The sequence below is a fragment of the Dendrobates tinctorius genome, unplaced genomic scaffold (assembly GCF_039654945.1).
Source record: "Dendrobates tinctorius isolate UK_male_01 unplaced genomic scaffold, ASM3965494v1 ptg000241l, whole genome shotgun sequence".
NCBI classification, from domain to species: Eukaryota; Metazoa; Chordata; class Amphibia; order Anura; family Dendrobatidae; genus Dendrobates; species Dendrobates tinctorius.
The window spans coordinates 14,810,409-14,830,608 of record NW_027361908.1 but is presented as its reverse complement, the minus strand read 5'-3'; the positions used below and the strand labels follow the sequence as shown (position 1 = coordinate 14,830,608).

The 20,200-nt window shown below is 39.8% G+C and overlaps 1 protein-coding gene across 1 annotated transcript in view; it reads right to left on the bottom strand.

The window, feature by feature from the left end:
* Positions 1-2,484: 2,484 nt before the first annotated feature.
* OTOGL (otogelin like) overlaps positions 2,485-20,200 on the bottom strand; it is a 356,745-nt gene continuing 339,029 nt past the window's right edge. Inside the window, exons 56-57 of the mRNA XM_073556969.1 lie at positions 5,086-5,165; positions 2,485-3,264 (exon numbers count right to left, since the gene is read on the bottom strand). Coding sequence (XP_073413070.1) covers positions 3,064-3,264; positions 5,086-5,165 — 281 coding nt within the window. The 3' untranslated portion in view covers positions 2,485-3,063. The remainder of the gene's footprint in view (positions 3,265-5,085; positions 5,166-20,200) is intronic.

Genomic DNA, 20,200 nt, shown 5'->3' with positions numbered 1-20,200 from the left:
ATGGAGACGAATCTGAGGCTTTCCCAGTAACAAACAGCGTAAAACAAGGCTGTGTGCATGCTCAGTACGTTCAGTACGCTATTCTCTGCAATGTTAAGTGATGCCTTTAACAACTGTGAAGATGGAATCCAGGTTAAGTACAGGACTGATGACAAGCTATTCAACCCAAAATGCCTGCTAAACAGATTAATAATTTTCACATGAGTTGCCGCCGCAGACTCCTCCACATTAGGTGGCAAGACAATGTCCCGAACACGGCAATTCTGGAGCAAATTGGGCTCTGCAGCATTTACACCTCCTGCTGAAAGTCCAAGCCAGGTTGGCTGGACATGTGGTCAGAATGCCTGACAGCCGACTACCAAAACAACTGCTGTACGGAGAACTGTGCCAAGGAAAGTGAGCGGTTGGGGGGCAGAAGAAGCGCTATAAAGACCACCTTAAAGCATCTCTCAAAAACCGGTAAGTCAACATCAATGAATGGGAAGAGCTTCCCCTGGATCATCCAGGTTGGCGGGGCAGGATCAGCTCAGGAGCACATGCAGCTGAAGATAGGAAAATCTTGGATGCAAAAAGAAAGCATGCTGTTCACAAGGCACAAGCAGAATCTGGTGTACTGACCACATCTACTTCCTTATGTCAAGTATGTGGGTGAACCTTCAGGGCCCGGATTGGCCTCATCAGCCACCTCTGGACCCATAACTATTAATTATCTTGGGCAGCATGGTGGCTCAGTGGTTAGCACTGCAGCCTTGCAGCGCTGGAGTCCTGGTTTCAAATCCCACCAAGGACAACATCTGCAAGGAGTTTGTGTGTTCTCCCCCTGTTTGCGTGGGTTTACTCCGGGTTCTCCGGTTTCCTCCCACATTCCAAAGACATACTGATAGGGAAGTTAGATTGCGAGCCCCATTGGGGGCAGCGATGATAATGTGTGGAAACTGTAAAGCGCTGCAGAACATGTTAGCGCTATATAAAAATAAAGATTATTATTATTATTCTATTCTAACTCTGAAACCATGGTCATCTTCGACTACGAAGGACAAACATCACCTGTACACTATATACAGAGCTCCTGTGTATAATGTCACCAGTGATCACTGTATTACCTCTGCACTATATACAGAGCTCCTGTGTATAATGTTGCCAGTCATCACTGTATTACCCGTACACTGACACTATATACAGAGCTCCTGTGTATAATGTCACCGGTGATTACTGTATTACCTGTACACTGACTCTGTATACTATGTACAGAGCTTCTGTGTATAATGTCACTGGTGATCGCTGTATTACCTGTGCACCGACAGTAAATACAGAGTTCCTGTATATATTGTCACTTAGTATTGTGTTTATTTGCTTTTTATTAATGATCAGTATTATAGTATTCAGTCACTATGTGGTGGTAATATATGGTCTGGTCATGGTGTGATGGTATTTGTCCCTTGAATGTTGTATTGATGGTCATTTAAAAAACAATGTATGTGACTTATTACCTTAAAGAAAAATATTTAAAAATATATTTAAATTTAATAGGTTATAGAGGAGTAGGGTCCGGCCAAAGGAGTCTACCATGTTGCGCCTTAAAAATTCTTCTGGCCAGAGCAAAAGTTGCTGGCTATGTATGTGATCTGGTGTTTGATGGGAACTGCTAATATCTGATTGATAAGGACATGGTGGAGAAGTTGAGTTTTTCCAAGAGTGGGCGGTGGGACTGTGGAAGGTTCGAAGGGTGGAGGCTGAACTGGGATGGAGCCTGGGTGGAGTTTCAAGGGGGCTCTAAAATTTTGCCAGTATGGGGCCCCGAAATTCCTAGTGGCAGCCCTGATATCATCCCTCAGCTGTCTGCTGTTCCTTTGCTAGTTATAAAAAATAGGGGGGACCCAACATCATTTTTTGTATTATTTGTAACGTTAAACCAGACTAAGCACCCTAAAGGATGCCAATTTATTATATGTAGGGGGCTTTCAAAATTATATATCTGCAGCATATCTTTCTATTCTATCTAGTCTCAGGGTTCTGGCTGTGAACTTCCTGTGCTTGGCTGATAAAATTTCTTGGTTCCTTTGAGATGTGTGAGTAAAAAAATCAGACGGCATACACATGGTCAGTGTGCCATCCGTTTTTTTTTTTCTCGCACCCATTGACTTGCATTGGCGAGTGTCGTCCGATACATGGAGCCATACTGCGATTCTTTTTTCCTCTGCCCGATTCAGGCTGAGAAAAAACTTGCAGATGAAGACTGCCTTACTGAATAACACATTATGCTCACAATACACAGGTTTTGAGCGAGCCCTAAGTTAAAGGCTCCCCTTATCTATGTAGGTTTCCTTCCAGATTTCAATCTAGATTGTGAGCCCCACTGGAGACACTAAGTAACGACACCGTCAACAGTGCATGGAGGAATGTGTTGACATTAACATAAGCAACAGAAATAAATAATACATAATATGAATTATTAATTCTATTACATAAAATCCCAATACATAATTCTGATTTTACATTTATTATAATACATTGCCCTTCGAGTATATACAAACAAAAAGATTGCAATGGTACATGTATTATCTTTTATGTTCTTATGGGTATTGCATGTCATTAGTCATAAACATACCTTTGGGCTTACAGATAACAATATATTGTGATCTCTAAACAAAATGTTAAGAATTATTTGGATACAAAAATCATGGCACATTTTGGATCATTAATAAAAAGATATATTGTACAAGTCGGCATTATGCACCATAAGTCAAGTATACATTTGGATTATGTCACACATGCAAAGATTTAATATACTGATCCATCTTTGCATGTTAAAAAGTTTGACTTGGGAAAATATGAATTTTTATCAAACTTTTTTTAGCATTTGGAAATTATTTAGAGTGAAGATATAAATCAGTATACACTGTGTGATATAAATGGAAATAGACAAAATGCATATAGTGTAGAGAATTGCTTGGCACAGCTGATGGGGAGATCAGTGACACGGAATAGGCACAGCGCGTGCGTTCAGTGCATAGGACAGGATCGTTGTCGGAAGGAATTCATGGTGCTGTATGCACAGTCTGTTTAATTCCACTGGCATGAACAGTCCAGCGGTTCTTGAATGACATACATCACTTCAGTCCCGTTTCCTGAGCAGTAGAGTGGCACAGTCAGATTCTGTACTCCATTCTCGCGGCAACATTTACAGAATCTGATATGGCTATCAATGTTTACATTAAAGATTGTTGCTGACGGGCATTTTCCATCACAGGAAGCCACAGTGATCTGTTGAAAATGTATAAATTGTTAAAGTTCTGTATTAGTATATGAAAAAAATAAATAAATGTGCTAGATTTATAAAAGGTAGTGAAGCATTATAAAAGCAGTTCAATAGATTATTGTAATACACTTCTAGCTGCCTTTTTACTAACATTGCCTTTTTACTTTTACATTACTGCTTGGCTATTGTCTTGTCAGGAGAATATCAACAGGATAACTCCTCTGCCTGTGGACATCCTGTGACGTGTCCCCTGCTAATAAGTACATAATCATGGAGCAAGTTTAATCAAATTATGTTCTGCACATATTTAAAGCACATCTGTCACTGGATTTCCCAATACAAACTGCATACACTAATAAAGCGCCACTCCAACATTTGTTTTATTTCAGCTCTGGAGTGGTGCTACTAATCTAAGTTCCCTGGCCCTAGTCTTATACTTACCAGCCGCTGTCTTCAGCTCTTCCTGGCTTTCCTCAGGTCCCGATCCATCATCTTGTAACCCCAATTTCGGACTGACCAGAAATCAGAGCTAACAGTGACAAGTTATCAATGCAAGTCTATGAGGGTGTTGTTCTGGTCTCATTCTGTCTCTCATAGATTGACATTGAGTTGTGACTTCCAGATCACCCAGAAAACTCTGGAGCCATCTGGAAGGTCACAACCTGCTGGAGACCAACCGGAGCGGTGCCAATAACAGAAGACAGGAGCAGATAAGTATAAAACTAGGAGCAGGGAACTTACTTGCAATAAAATTTAAAAAAACGCTGGAGAGGTGTATTAGATACTGTAGATGATTTTGACCGGATATGGTTGGTGAATGTAAGAATAGCTGTATTATACGGGTCATTTGGTAAAATTTTCTTTTTATTCCATTGGACTCTTGTACATATAAATCCCAAATGCATCTGTTCTTATCCAATACCACTTCAGCCCTTTTCTCTGCTACTAAAAAACCTCTTTGCTCATATGCCTGCAGCAGTGATGTCGACTTCAGATGACTGCTGCAACCAATCCCTGGATTTGGATTCAAGACTGATGCTGATATAGACAAAGAAAGACTACTTAGTCCAATGATTGTCTACAGTGATCACCAAATTTATAACCCTAAAGCCCCCATACATCTTATTTAGCAATCACCAAACGATAATAGGCCTAATTTTTCGTCCAGCAGCTATCTCACCCAACTCTCCCATTTACATGAGTGCTTGCTTTGTCAAGCAATCCTATGTTCTCTATGAGACAGACACTAACAGACCTCTATGGTTGTGGTTGATAGATAAAAAAAACAATAAGCAATCAGAAATCAGACACTCCAGATCCTTATATTTCACAATACCATCTGTAGGAGTAAAGTTGGTGGCACCATACACATTCGACTGTTGGCCAAACCCATTGATATCAGTGGGCTCGGTCGACACTAGTCTAATGAGCATGGATGTCTTAAAAGGATCTGGCAGATTGATGGCTAATCCTCAGGAAATGTCATCACCAATCTGTGGACGTTCTAGCAATCACATGCTGATAGCCTATGCTAAGGTTTAGCAACGAAGGCAAAGTGCCTCTTCAATGTTTACCTAAGCACAGAAGTTCTTATATGTATGTGGCGACCCTCAAAAATCAAACATTTATGATCTATCCTAAATGATAGGCTGTCAGTGCATTTTCCTTGAACCATTTTGTTTTATTGAAGACCCTCACATGTTGCACCACACCCTGGGAAGTTAGTTTTTCCTACTATCTCTTTACAGCAGACACAAGATATATGTATTATAACGATATTTGTTTTATTCTAATTGAAAAATGCTGCAAGATAATGTTCTACTTACAGGGTATTGACTAAAACAGTCACTTTTTCGTATAGTGGTTCTGACTGACACTTTCTGACAGATCTTTTCTTCCTTGGAGCCTACAAAACAATGAAAAAACTAAACATGAACTTTTTTGAACTTTTTATACCTAAAGTATTTATAAAATGAATTTTCATAAATTTTATTCATTTCAGCATAGTAACTTTAAATCCACGTAGCAGAGAAATAAAGATATGCATTTATTCAGCAAATCATGAAAAACACAAAACTCTGTAGATAGAATTCAGTACTCATGCAATAGTGAGCATTTCAACTTTAACATTATTATATGTGTATACAAGGATGCATTCATCTAGCATGCAGCATAATGCACAATGTTCTCATGTTTAATATTTTTTAACAATTTATGAGATAAATCTTAATGGTAAATATACCCATTAAAACATGTAATCATTAAAGACATTATCTGTTTGCCATCATTTGGACAGCTATTTCCATAATTACATCTTGCATTTCTATTTTCTACATAAATAAAACCTTTTCAGGATATGAATGTATAATATATATATATATATATATATATATATATATATAGTATATATATATACTGTATATATATATATATACACAGTATATATATAATCAGCGGCATGTAAAAGTCTGGGCACTCTTGGTCAAAATATCTGTTATTGTGAACTCTTCCTTCGTATTATAGGGCAAAATATACCTTATTTTTTGGATTATTAGACGCAATTTCCCCTCCCCCCAATTTTGGGGGGAAAATGGGGGGGTGCGTCTTATAGTGCGGATATACCTTAGCCGTGGTGGAGCTGGGTCCCAGGGTCGTTGCTGGAGGAGGCAAGAGTGGCGCGTTGCTGCAGGCCGCAGGCTGGGATGAGGGGGTGTTCCAATGTGCTCCGATGTGGGTGAAAATGGCTGCAGTGCTCTGTGGTGTGGGGGAGCTCCAAAGGCATTTTGTGAAAGCCCGGAGCCCCCCGCATATCCATTACTGCGATGTGGTGGCCTCCGGGAAAATGGCCACCGGGGGCGGTTCATGCTCAGATTGAGATCTCGGGAGACGAGATCTCAGCACCCAAGATCTCGTTGCTGAGATCTCAATCTCAGCATGCACCACCCCCGGTGGCCATTTTCCCAAAGCCGCCCACACATCCATCACTGCGATGCAGTAGCCTCCGGGAATATGGTCGCCGGGGGGCGGCACATGCTCAGATTGAGATCTCTCGGGAGACAAGACCACAGTAATGGATGTGTGGGGGGACTCCGGGCTTTCACAAAATGCCGGTGGACTCCCCCACACCACAGAGCACCGCAGCCATTTTCACCCGCAGTCGAACACCCACTCATCCCAGCCTGTGGCCAGCAGCAAAGTGCCACTCCTCTTCCAGCAGAGACCCTGAGACCCCGCTTTACCGCAGTCACCACCCCCGGTAAGCTATACGATGCATGGATTATTATCCGGTGCGTCCTATAATCCGCAAAATACGGTATATATTGTTTTTTTTTTCTTGTTAAAAATTACAAAAACAAAAATTGGCAGATACAAAAGTTTGGTCACCCTGCATGATTAGCCAGAAAAGCGTGTTTCAATTCTTGTCTGACAGATTTTCATCCATTCTTCCTTGGAAAATTCTTCCAATTCTTTGAAATTCCAGGGTCATCTTACATGTACTGCTATTTTGAAGTCTAGTCACAGATTTTTAATGATGTTCAGATCAGGGGACTGTGAGGGTCATTGTAAAACCTTCCGCATGAGCATTTCCAGGTAGTCTATTGTGGACTTTGATGAGTGTTTAGGATCATTACCCTTTTTTAGAAGCCATTCTCTTTTCAACTTCAGTTTTTTTACAAATGGTGTTATGTTTCCATCAAGAATTTGTTGAAATTTAATTTAATCCATTCTTCCCTCTTTCCAGGAAATGTTTCCTGTGCCATTGGCTGCAACACAACCCCAAAGCATCATTGATCCACCCCCATACTTAATGGTTGGTGAGATGATTTTTTTCCTGAAATTCTGTGCCCTTTTTTCTCCACACATAGCGTTGATCATTGTGGCTAAAGAGTTCTTTTGCATACTTCTGATGCTGAATTTTATGCCGAGGATGCAGGAGAGGGTTTCTTCAGATAACTTTTCCATGAAGGTCATATTTTTGCAGGTGTCTCTGAAGAGTAGAACAATGTACCATATATACTCGAGTATAAGCCGACCCAAGTGTAAGCCGACCCCCCCAATTTTACCAAAAAAAAAACTGGGAAAACGTATTGACTCGAGTATAAGCCTAGGGTAGAAAATGCAGCAGCTACTGGTGAATTTAAAAAATAGATACCAATAAAAGTAAAATTAATTGAGACATCAGTAGGTTAAATGTTTTTGAATATCCATATTGAATCAGGAGCCCCACATAATGTTCCATACAGTTCATGATAGCCCCATAAGATGCTCCATGCAAAATACACCCCATATAATGCTGCACAAAGGTTAATAATGGCCCCATAAGATGCTTCATAGAATAATATGCCCCATATGCTGCTCCATAAAGGTTATGGCCCCATAAGATGTTCCATAGATTATGCCCCCATAAGATGCTCCATAGATTATTCCCCCATAAGATGCTCCATAGATTATGCTCCCATATGCTGCCCCCATAAAGATGCTCCATAGATTATTCCCCCATATGCTGCCCCATAAGATGCTCCATATATTATGCCCCATATGCTGCCCCATAAGATGCTCCATAGATTATGCCCCATATGCTGCCCTCATAAGATGCACCATAGATTATTCCCCCATATGCTGCCCCCATAAGATGCGCCATAGATTATGCCCCCATATGCTGCCCCCATAAAATGCTCCATAGATTATGCCCCCATCTGCTGCCCCCATAAGATGCTCCATAGATTATTCCCCCATATGCTGCCCCATAAGATGCTCCATAGATTATTCCCCCATATGCTGCCCCCATAAGATGCTCCATAGATTATGCCCCTATATATGCTGCCCCCATAAGATGCGCCATAGATTATGCCCCGTGTGCTGCTGCTGCATTTAAAAATAAAAAAAATGACATACTCACCTCTCCATTGCTGGGAGCCAGGTGCCAGTGTCACTGCTGGCACCTGAGATACTCACCTGTCCTGCATCCATGGCTGCTTGCTGCTGTCTGGCATGTCATCTGTCAGTGACATTCAGACTGCAGGGGGCGCAGTGTGCACTAACCACATCACTGCGCCCTCTGCTGTCTGAACATCACTGAGAGATGATGTGCCAGACAGCAGCAAGCAGCCATGGATGCAGGGCAGGTATCACTATACTTACCCATCCTGGCGCTGTCTCTTCAGCCCCCAGCTTCTCCGCAATCTTCCTTCCTGCCTTCAGCGGTCACGTGGTACCGCTCATGAGTTTAATGAGCGGTACCACGTGACCGCTGAATACAGGAAGGGAGATCGCAGAGAAGCAGGGGGCTGAAGAGACAGCACCAGGATGGGTAGGTGTGACCTAACACCTCTCCCCCCTCTGACCCCCTGGTGTATATGACTCGATTATACGCCAAGAGGGGACTTTTAGCCCCCAAAAAATGGGCTGAAAATCTCGGCTTATATTCAAGTATATATGGTACCTCAACTCCAGAGTCTGCTAAATCTTTCTGAAGATCTCTTGCAGTCAAGCCAGGGTTCTGATTTGCCTCTTCCAGACCTTATCTTGACCCCCCACTGTTCCTGTTAACTGCCATTTTTCAATTACATTTCGAACTGAGGAAAGGGCAACGTGAAAATGCTTTGCTATCTTCTTATAGCCTTCTCTTTCTTTGTGGGCCTCCACCATTTTCATTTTCAGAGTGCTAGGCAGCTGCTTAGAAGAACCTATGGCTGCTGTTTTTTGGCACAAGGTTACAGGAGGTTGGGTTTTTATAAATATAAAATAAAAAAAAGTGTCCAAAAGTGTAGCGCCCCCTGAGGAAATGTTTAAAAATGACCATTTGGGCAGTGGGAAGTACGAACAGACCCTGCTGCAGTTCACAGGATTTCCATAGATTTTGTCATCAATAGGTAACGTACTGTTTGGAAAACATCCATTATAGACTAGTATATCGGTCTTTCCATTAACATAACGGTGGCCGCATGACTTGTATCTGTGGAGAAATTTAAACCCCTATTATCATGCACTTGCACTTTTGACATTAGGGACCCTATATGGGGATGTATTCCAAACATATTCCTGATCACATAATAATTGGGGTAATGTAAAAAAATGACAATTTTTTTTTGCGTAAAAAACAAAGCAAACTTGTCATCTTTAACTTTAGGCTTTTTAGAAATCATGTCATTTTCAACTTGTTTAACTGTCAACAATAGCAAGAATTTTTACCAGAGGTGTCAAAACTGATATATATATATATACACCGTGCGGCCCTCCAAAGAAATGCCATCTCACACCATTACTGACCCACTGCCAAACTGGTCATGCTGAAGGATGTTGCAGGCAGTAGATCGCTCTCCACGGCATTTCCAGACTCTGTCAAATCTGTCACATGTGCTCAGTGTGAACCTACTTTCATTTGTGAAGAGCACAGGGCGCCAGTGGCGAATTTGCCAATCCTGGTGTTCTGTGGCAAATGCCAAGCGTCCTGCATGGTGTTGGGCTGTGAGCACAACCCCCATCTGTGGATGTCGGGAACTCAGACTACCCTCATGGAGTCGGTTTCTAACCATTTGTGCAGACACAGGCACATTTGTGGGCTGCTGGCACATTTGCAGAGCTCTGGCAGTGCTCCTCCTGTTCCTCCTTGCAAAAAGGCAGAGGTAGCGGTCCTGCTGCTGGGTTGTTGCCCTTCTACGGCCCCCTCCACATATCCTGGTGTACTGGCCTGTCTCCTGGTAGCGCCTCCAGCCTCTGGACACTACGCTGACAGACACAGCAAACCTTCTTGCCACAGCTCGCATTGATGTGCCATCCTGGATGAGCTGCACTACCTGAGTCACTTGTGTGGGTTGTAGAGTCTGTCTCATGCTACCACGAGTGTGAAAGCACAACCAACATTCAAAAGTGACCAAAACATCAGCCAGAAAGCAATGGTACTGAGATGTGGTCTGTGGTCCCCACCTGCATAACCACTCCTTTATTGAGTGTGTCTTGATAATTGCCAATAATTTCCATCTATTGTCTATTCCATTTGCACAACAGCTTGTGAAATTGATTGTCAATGAGAGTTGCTTCCTAAGTGGACAGTTTGATTTCACAGAAGTTTGATTTACTTGGAGTTACATTCTGTTGTTTAAGTGTGTTCCCTTTATTTTTTTGAGCAATATATATATATATATATATATATATATATATATATATATATACACTGTATGTGTGTGCGTTTTTTTTTAAGTAAATCACTTTTCATCTTAATCAACCTTTTATTATGATAGGAAATTATCAAGCAAAGTGATTTTTTTATGCTAGATCTTAGATTTAATAGCCTTATTCTATGGTGGATAAAGACCCAACAATGTTTACAGGAATATGGGCATAATACCAGGGTAGATGGTGTAGTAGGTACTTTGGGACGTAACAACTGAGGTGACACATTTCTATAGAGGTAAATTGCAGTTACATAACACTGTGGATGACTAAAGGAGCACATTCAAAACTGAATCAGGTCCAGTTCTTTTCCTATGCAGAAATTGGTCGTGGAGGGGGGGACCCTTGGCTACGTGCTAGCGTTACAGATTGATATACAGTTTTGTAAGAAAAGAGTAAGTACAATTTGTGTTTTCATCATTTACACCTCTTCTCCTGGAATTTTGGGTCCAGAGGGCGGTCCTATCAGTGACTTACAGCTTTATTTGTTTAAGTCTGCATACAGAGAGAGCTGTCAGTTACCGATAGGACCTCTCACTGGACCCAATACCAGAAAGAGCAGAGATTTAGGTGATACAGGTTCTACTGAATCCTTTCTCACAAAACTATATATCAATCTTGCTCTGTGACATTATGCCCACAGATTGGACTGCATTTTCATGGTGACAGGTTTCCTTTAAGCAAACTCCTCATTTTATGACTATCAAATTAAGATTTGTAATAACCCAAGGAAAAGAAATAGCATCAATGCCTTATAAGCTACAGTATTCATATAATCTGCATACGTTTCAGATTTGTTTGAAAAGAAAAACTAAATGCAACTTTTACTATATATTACCAGGGATCTAGTTAAAAGGGTATTCCCATCCTGAAAAAGAAGGCATATTATGAGTGGCTCAAGACACCAGAATCCCATTGATGATATAAGGAGGATACTGCATCATTTTATCATTAGTCTTAAACCACCACTGAATGTGACAAGAAAAGGGTACCATTTCCCATAAATAATTTTTTTAAGTTAAAAAAGTAGGCTGAAGTTCTCTGTGCTACTCAGCAGGTGAAAACTTAGGAGGGTGTTTAGTAGGAAAGCCGCTCTGTAACCGATTTATTCTCAGGTATGTTGTGGGTAACAGTTGTAGGCACCCACCCCGATCATACAGAGAGAACATAATTTAACGGTGTGCCATCACTTTGTAAGATGACTAACCCTTTATTTGTATTGATAAACAAGGAACAGGTTGTGGGTCGCCCAGATATGAGGACAGAGTTAAATGTCTCCAAAAGTCTACGAATGGAATTTATAAATGTAGCTGGCCATTATTTATTTATTTTTTTTAATTGAGCTTGTTTCTGACACATTTTTAGTCTACTAAATTTATAAAGCATTTTTAGTGTGGCTGTGGATTGATTGCTGTTGGGTTTTCTGAAAAAAAGTCTGAAATGGTGGTGCAGTTTCACTACAGGGAAGGATTGGTGTAAAATAATTGTTCTACTTTTCCCAATTGCAAATGCAAACCAAATATGAGGAGAGTGTCAACTAATTTACCAGTCAACAGGAGCAAGTTTTTTTTAGAGAGATTTTTAATTCCATTGCGTCACATGCATAGGGCTAGCTCATTTTAATTCCTTTCTTTTATCACTGCCATTTTGGTTGGACATCTCAAGAATACAGATGAGCGATCCCAAACGTAAAAGTTCAGGCTTCGAACCGGACAGTTAATGTCCATTGCTAAACGCAGAACACGGCCTTCTTCCAGAAATCCATTTCAAAGTTTGGAGTTCCAGGGGAAATCCGTTGCAGAGAGAAAGAGAATTTTTCAGCTCAAAAGTTTTGGTCACCATGGTTTTCAATGAGGTTATGGTTCTAGTTCAAGTTCTGGTACCCAAACCGAACTTTAGAATAAAGGTCAAGTTGTGTACCAGAATCCGAATTTCCAAGGGTCTATTCATCCCTACTCAAGAACAGTTGCAATGTACGTTAACTATATTTGGTTTAATCCTGTATTTCCCAAACACCCATAAACATACAAACTTTCTACAGAGATTGCAATAAGTGACTGTCAAAAACGTCTTGCCGCTGTTTGTCTTTTAGGCTTATCGGATTATTCAAATCCATCTTGCTTAATTCCTATTTTATGGACTTTTATGCTGCCCCAATTACATGAGATTGTTTCCTAATCATGCCACTGATAGGTTCAGCTGACTCTTTGATTTAATGTGTATAACCAACTTTAGTCATGATGAATCATATTTACAGACAGATCCAGAGCATAGTAAGGGAAAACAACACTAATGCATAGGTTTCCTGGTGTATTTTTCCCAGTACCTAGGGCCGCAGCCTCAAATAATACAGCTGTGCATTAGCCATTGTGATGAAAATATATCACATGAACTTAGCTCTCATCCTTATATAATGAATTCTTGTCTTCCGCCAAATTCCTCTATAGATGTCACCCTGCTGTTGACAGATACCCTATTTTCATTCTTCACTGCCAACAATGTGATGTCAGTGGGCACTTTCATACAAAAGAGCCAATTTCCAACCTTTCAGAAAGTAATTATTGAGTTTAATAGACTTTCTTTGAAGTTGCCAACAAAGCATTATTATAGAAAATGATGTGCCATTAACTGAATAAACACCTCCCTATGAATTCCAAACACCAAGTCAGTAGTTTCTGCCATCAAGTCCTCCCTTATTAGTGTGGGTTAGACACTTCATGTCCTCCAATGTCATTTACAGGTCAGATTTTTTGCTCAGTGCTAAATACCTAGCTCAATGAAGCACGCAGTTGCTTTATTACTTTTTAATGACAGACGTTCAGAAAAGCATTACTAATGAAACCATACTGTAGACAAATAGACCTCCTAATGTAAACTATTGAAATGCAGTCTAGATACAACAGCTAATTAGGCTAAAAACTGGACAGGAGCAAAAGCTGTGTCTTATCTAAAGCCATAAATCAAACCTAGACATTAGCAAATATTACAAACAAAAAAATCTAAAAATCCTAACCCCAAAACTGCCATAGACACAAGTGTTAAGAGTTACCAATGCAACTATAAGCAAGAAATGTTAACATTTTTATGTCTGTCCTAATAAAAACAATTATTTTAGACTGACAGTAATTTATTCCATCAGCATGCTAATTTGGGGAAGAGGAAAATATTCATGTCAGCTGCCAATTTGCAAATTTCAACCGAAATCAACAGAAACAAGATATAAAGAAGAAATAATCAAGGATTACACTTACAAAAATGTATTATGTAAATCAGGTATCAGCAGAAGAATGTAAAACAAATTGTATTCTTATGAAAATCTAAAAAGAAGTTACATGTGATATCATTTTCAGACCAAGCTGAGTAGAAATGGTAAAGTAAGCGCGCTCTAAGGTACTGAGAATATTATAAAATCAAAATTCTGTGTAGCTCAAAGCTATAAAATAACTGTTCAAGGAAAATAAATTTATGATCTCACTTTGTCGAAGCTGAATTTTCAAAACCTTCCACTTATTGAGGAAGTTGTGACAGAAATATACTAAAATCATCAAATAACAGTCTTGGCATACTATATCATGAAGATTATAATAATTCATTGTTTATCAGTCAATATATTGCTAAGTTTTTGCACCAAAGCCAAAAACAATTATGGCACATTCCACAGATATACATTCTCAAAAAAAGTTGAAAAACTATGTCAATGTAAAGAAAACAAGAAGGCAATGATTTGGAAATCTCTTACAGTATAGCCAAATTTTATTCACAACAGAGCATAGAACTCAGATCGGAAGGTGAAGTTTAAACATTTTTTCACTTTATTTGAAAAAAAAAGTAGTTCATTTAGAAAATGATGGCAGTAAACCATCTCAAAAAGTCGGGACAGGGTTAACAAAAAGCTGGAAAAGTAAGTGATATTAATGAAAAACAGCTGAAGGGTAAGTTTTCAACTAAAGTGAGTTAGAGATGCAGAGTCTCTGAGAAGCAAAGATGGTCAAAGCTTCAACAATTGCATCTAAACATTGTGGAACAATTGCAGAAAAATGTTTTTCAACATAATAGCTAAAAAAGAATTAATATCGCAATATCCACAGTACATACTGTAATATCATCAAAATATTCAGAGCTCCATCTGCACAATGGATAAGGCAAATGGTCAGTACTGAGTGCTTGTGGTATACAGGTTGGTCAGGCGTGTAGGGATTCACTCTTTCTAGTTGGTATTAGTCATTAGGTAGCATTCACACAGGCAATGCAGTTTTTGTCCAAACACGGGCTTTTCACAGGAAGCACAGCACCAAACTCATAAACATAAATCCCTAGCCTAGTCCAGCCACTAATAAAACAGAATGGACCCTGGCTACTCATACAGGGCTGAGCTAGCCCCAGCTCGGGCAAACAAAACAGCTATTGTCCATAGCAACTACTGATACTTGCAGGTCTCTGAACATGGCCTGTGCTGTATTTTCTCAGAGAGAGATTCTAGCTTGCCTCTCTCTTCAATTCCAAGACACATCCAGTCTGGTGCACATGGCCTGTACTTTCACCAGCTAACACATTCACCTATGCTCTATCCTGCAGACGGACACTCCCTCATGAGACTGCCACACAATGAATCTACCTCCTGCTTCTTACAGAAACAATACAAGTGCTTCTAGTCAAACACTGCAGAGCTGGGATTTAACCCTGTCTCTCCCAACTTTGACAGAGTGACCAATGAGTGGAACAGGCTACCACGAGAGGTGGTGAGTTCTAATTCAATAGAAGTCTTCAAACTATGTTACAGGTGACACTGAATTAAAACCAAGTATGTTTCAGTTGTGCAAATCACATGACCCACATCTCTGATTGCCTAATTACCACATTGGGTCTGCCAACCTGTGGAGCTGCAGCAGATGGAAAACCTCTTATTCAAAACTTTACTAGTGTTGTGTCTCACACAACTACCGCTTTCTTCTTTACACTGTTATGTGGATAAACACTATTGCACTCAAGTTGTCCAGACATCAATTTCTGTGAAGGCCTTGGTATTTCAGCAAGACAATGCTAAACCATGTACTACATCCATCACAACAGCATGGCTTCACAGAAACAGAGTTTGGTTGATGAACTGGCCTCCTGCAGGCCAAACCTTTCACCAATAAAAAACATTTGGTGCGATATGAAATGAAAAGAAGACCAAGAGCTGTTGAACATCAGACAATAATGGGACTCTCTCAATATTCCATCAATTGGTCTCCTCACTTCTCAGATGTATACAAGCTGTTGTAAAAAGGAAATAAACATGAATAATTTGTATATGAGTTAATTTTTGTCAAAGGAAATGCAAAAATATTTGACTTTCACCTTCTTATTTGCGTTCTATATTCTGTAATGAAGAAATATGGCTATCAGAGATTTCCAAATCATTGTATTTTTGGTTTCTTTACATTTTACATAGTATTACAGCTTTTTGGGAATTAATATTGTGCACTATTTGTTGGAAAACCCACCTCTGGTCCCTACCTCTAGAATTATAGGCATCTCCTGACCACCAATTTATAAATCAAGGAGGTGGTGAATCCAGACAGAGATTAAAATGAGAGGTGGCCACACATGTCTGAGTCACACTCTTTTGCAATCGGCTTTATAGAAACAGTCATGGACCTTTAATACTATTATAGAGAGATCTAATCGACCACCTCTTCATTTAATGTCTACCTGGATATGGTAGCAACTATTCATCTGATTAGTGAGTGACCCCACTAATTAGACACTTTGAATATCCTGTAGACATGTTAATGCCTTTGGTGGGGAAAGTTGTTTAAACTAGAAGACCTGGCTAAAGTAAAAAACAGGTCAGAAGTAACAACATTTCAGACAAATCAACCTAGTTAGCAAAAATTGGATATTAAACTTTTAACCACATTGTAACATCTACATTGCCATATGGGAATAAGAACTTTCTAGCTCATGGCACGTTTACAGCCAATATATTGATCATTTTGTGTATGACAAGAATTTCAAAAACTGTGTTTAATGAAGACATTGTAGAAAGAACATGCATCAATACATAGAAAAACAAATACATGCAGAGTTTTATTGTTGTTAACTGCATGCGGATTTCTACTACCCTTTGCAAGAGTTATGATGATTTCTATGCAGTGCAAGATTGGTATAATATGCTTAATTACTACAGCTGTTCATTAGCCCCACAAAGCTCATTTCATAAATTGCCATCAGTCAGCCATTACAGTAAGAAAAGTACAGTGAAATTCATGAAATAATAATAGTACCTGGTTCACAATTTATTTTAGCAGTAGGAACTACGGGGGTAATGGTAAAGGGTAATACACCCATTCCAGAACCTGGCAGAATTGTTAGGAATATAAGATTTTTGTAAAATTAAACATTTTTTTTTTACACAAATAACATGTTCATTAATTCTTACACTGCCAAGCGATATCTCGTGTCTACAATTGAGAAAATTAAATTTAATCCATTTTCAACTTGCAATGTATTCTAAAATATCACACCAGAAGTTCCTGACTTACATCCGCAGGCATGGAAGGATTTACATCTTTAAATTGCAAAGAGGTTATGGCAAGGTAAGAATTAAATACATGGACTCACTCTGCATGCATTTAATCAAGCTTTATTTAGTCTTGCCCATTACAACCCTTACATTTGCAAGCCATGTCTTTAAGTGTATTGTCCTACCCACAGAGCACATGCTTTTGGTTATTGTTTTATTAGCAGATAAAGTATAGCATGTTACTGGTTTAGTTTAAAGTAGATTATTTTTCTGAAGTATAACATTGGCTTTCTGCTGGATTTTTTTGTGTAACCAGTTTCAAATAATCTTTATTTTAATATTTATAAGTTAGATTAGCAAATTATATTAATAACGGTCAATGTGTTTGCATTTTCAGAACAATATTGAAAATATTTTTCAGTTTGGGTGCAATTTGTTATTTTTTAATTTTTTTTTTCACATGGGGATGAGTGTCGGAACAGTTTGCACTATAACTCTCAGGCTAGGTCTACGTGGCGACGTGTGTCATGCCACACTGAAATCACAGCCATACATTGCAACATTGGATGGAATGATTTCCTGTGGTGTCACGTTGTGGCATGCAAATACTTCTCTGCAACTTGAGTGCTTATTTTACTCTACAAGTCTAAAATAGACTTTTCAGAGAAATGCTGCTGCATGACACAAGTCGTTGTGTAGCCCAAGCCTTAATGAGCAGGAAGACTAATGTGGTTGTACAGGATTAGAAAAAGTATTTATTAGTTTCCAGAAACATCGCCATGCTCGTCATAGGCTATGCCTGATATGTCAGTTCAAGAGTAGAGTTGAGCAAATTTTTCAAAATTCGGTTCCGATTATGATTGGCGCCGAATATTGTTTTTTCAATATTCGCCGAACACAACCGAACGTCATTGGAGTCAATGGGAGTAGAAATGAACAAATATGTTCGGAATCGATCATCAAACATAAATTCGACACGAATAGGGTACCAAAATGGCCCGAATATGGCAAGTTCAGATTCGGCCACCGATTCCAAACATATTTGCTTAACTCAAGAGGACTTTTCACCAAATTTGACATGTTGAGCTGGACACACTATAATAGTGCCTGCAGAATGGAATAAAATGTTTTTCTTTGTTGTTGTTTTTTTTATTTCGTCTCTCTGTTGCGGAGATATTAGCAATCAAAGTATTTGGCACCTAATGAGTTAACTTTTAATCTTTGTGAAGTCCCAGTGAGTGTTATCAGATAGCAACTTTATCCAGGGTGAAGAAGTAAACACCCCCCTAGTGAAAACACCCACTAAGATTTAACTAAGGTTAGATCATTAGGTGCCAAATACTAAAGCCCCCGTCTCACATAGCGGGATCGCTGAAGCGTCACCGATTTTGTGACGCAACAGCGACCTCGCCAGTGATCTCACTACATGGGACATGCAGCGGCAACCGGCCCCCCTGCTGGATAGCGCTGATCGTGCTCGAATGTCCTGGGCCATTTTTTCATCGTCGGCGTCCCGCTGGCCAACGTGCATCGCTGTGTTTGACCCGACGAGCGACCTCATTGGCGACGCAGAACTCAGGGACGCAGGCTGAAATCATTCAGAAAATCTGCTGTGTGACAAAGTACCAATGACCGTCGAGGATTGCTGGATGTTGCTGCGTCGCTGAAGAGATCTGCCTGTTTGGCAGCTTACTAGCGACCATTTAGCGACGCACCAGCGATCCTTACCAGGTCGTTGTCGGGATCGCTGGTGCATCGCTAAGTGAAAAAGGACCCTAAGACATGAGAGCAGTGTTTGTTTTTTTTCTAATCCTGGGCAACTCAAGTAAGGTCTTCAAACATAAGAACTACTTGTTACAAAGTTATAACCAAATTATTGTGCAATGGAGGAGCAGAATAAAATAAAAATGTGAAATTGGTCTTGTCGCAAAAGCATATAAAAATAAAATACGTTTATTGACTGTTTAAATATTGCCTATAATACAAAACTTATCATTCTAAACTGTATGTAAGATATGCTTAAAGAGTTTTAACTATCTAATTTCTGATTGTAGAATTTGACAATTTATTTAGTTTGGTTCACACTAGTATTATTTTATACAGATCCATTAAATTAAGTGATTATTTGTATTTGTTTTCCAAAAATAATAATTTGTCCTTAAGCTCTTTTTAGTGCATTTTTCACTTTGTGTCAAGGTTTTGATAGTTTTGATGACAAGTGATTTTGATGTAGTTTTAAAGGCTATGGACACATTTGACATTGAAAAAATATTTCTAAATATAATAGTGGCTACATTAATGTAATAGAATTGGACTAAGATGCAGTCTTCATTCCTTTATTCATACCCTGACCCCCTGATATGCAGTTTGCAGCCAAATCCAAGTTTAGAATGTTTCTCTCCTAGTAGTCATATTGTGACTTGCACAGTAATAAAGGCTGGATGTTATGTTTGTCTGTATTGAAAGTATTGCTGTCTATATTAGCTGATGTAATAACACAGCTTTTATCTTGCACTTATTTTTCCTCTTTATTGCTTTCCTCTTTATCTATAGTCTGTTTTTTCTGCCTTCCTTGAGACTGTACTCAGTTTTTTCCCTATCCACATTGTGCAGATCTGTGTACAATCCATTCCTACTGCTATCTCTTAAAGGAAATCTGTCACCTATTTTTTGCCCTATCAGCTGCCGGCACCGCCATCAGGGGCTTATCTACAGTATTCTGTAATGCTGTAGATAAGCCCCCCGATATAACCTGAAAGATAAGAAAAACGAGTTAGATTATACTCACCGGGGGGCATGGTCCGGTCTGATGGGTGTCACGGACAGGCCGGCGCCTCCCATCTTCTGGAGATAACGTCCTCCTCCTTACTTCTGTTGCGGTTTCTGCGCAGGCATCTGCCCTGTTGAGGGCAGAGTAAAGTACTGCAGTGCGCAGGCGCCAGACCTCTCTGACTTTTCCCGGCACCTGCGTACTGCAGTAATTTACTCTGCCCTCAATAGGGCAGATTTAGTACGCCTGCATAGGAGCTGCAGCAGAAGTAAGGAGGAGGACGTCATCGCTAGAAGATGGGAGGCGCTGGACTGGACCGCGACACCCATCGGACCGGACCCCCGGGTGAGTATAATCTAACGCGTCTTTCTTATCTTTCAGGTTACACCGGGGGCTTATCTACAGCATTACAGAATGCTGTAGAAAAGCCCCTGATGGCGGTGCAAAAATGAGGTGACAGATTCCATTTAACAATAAAAAAGGAAGAGGG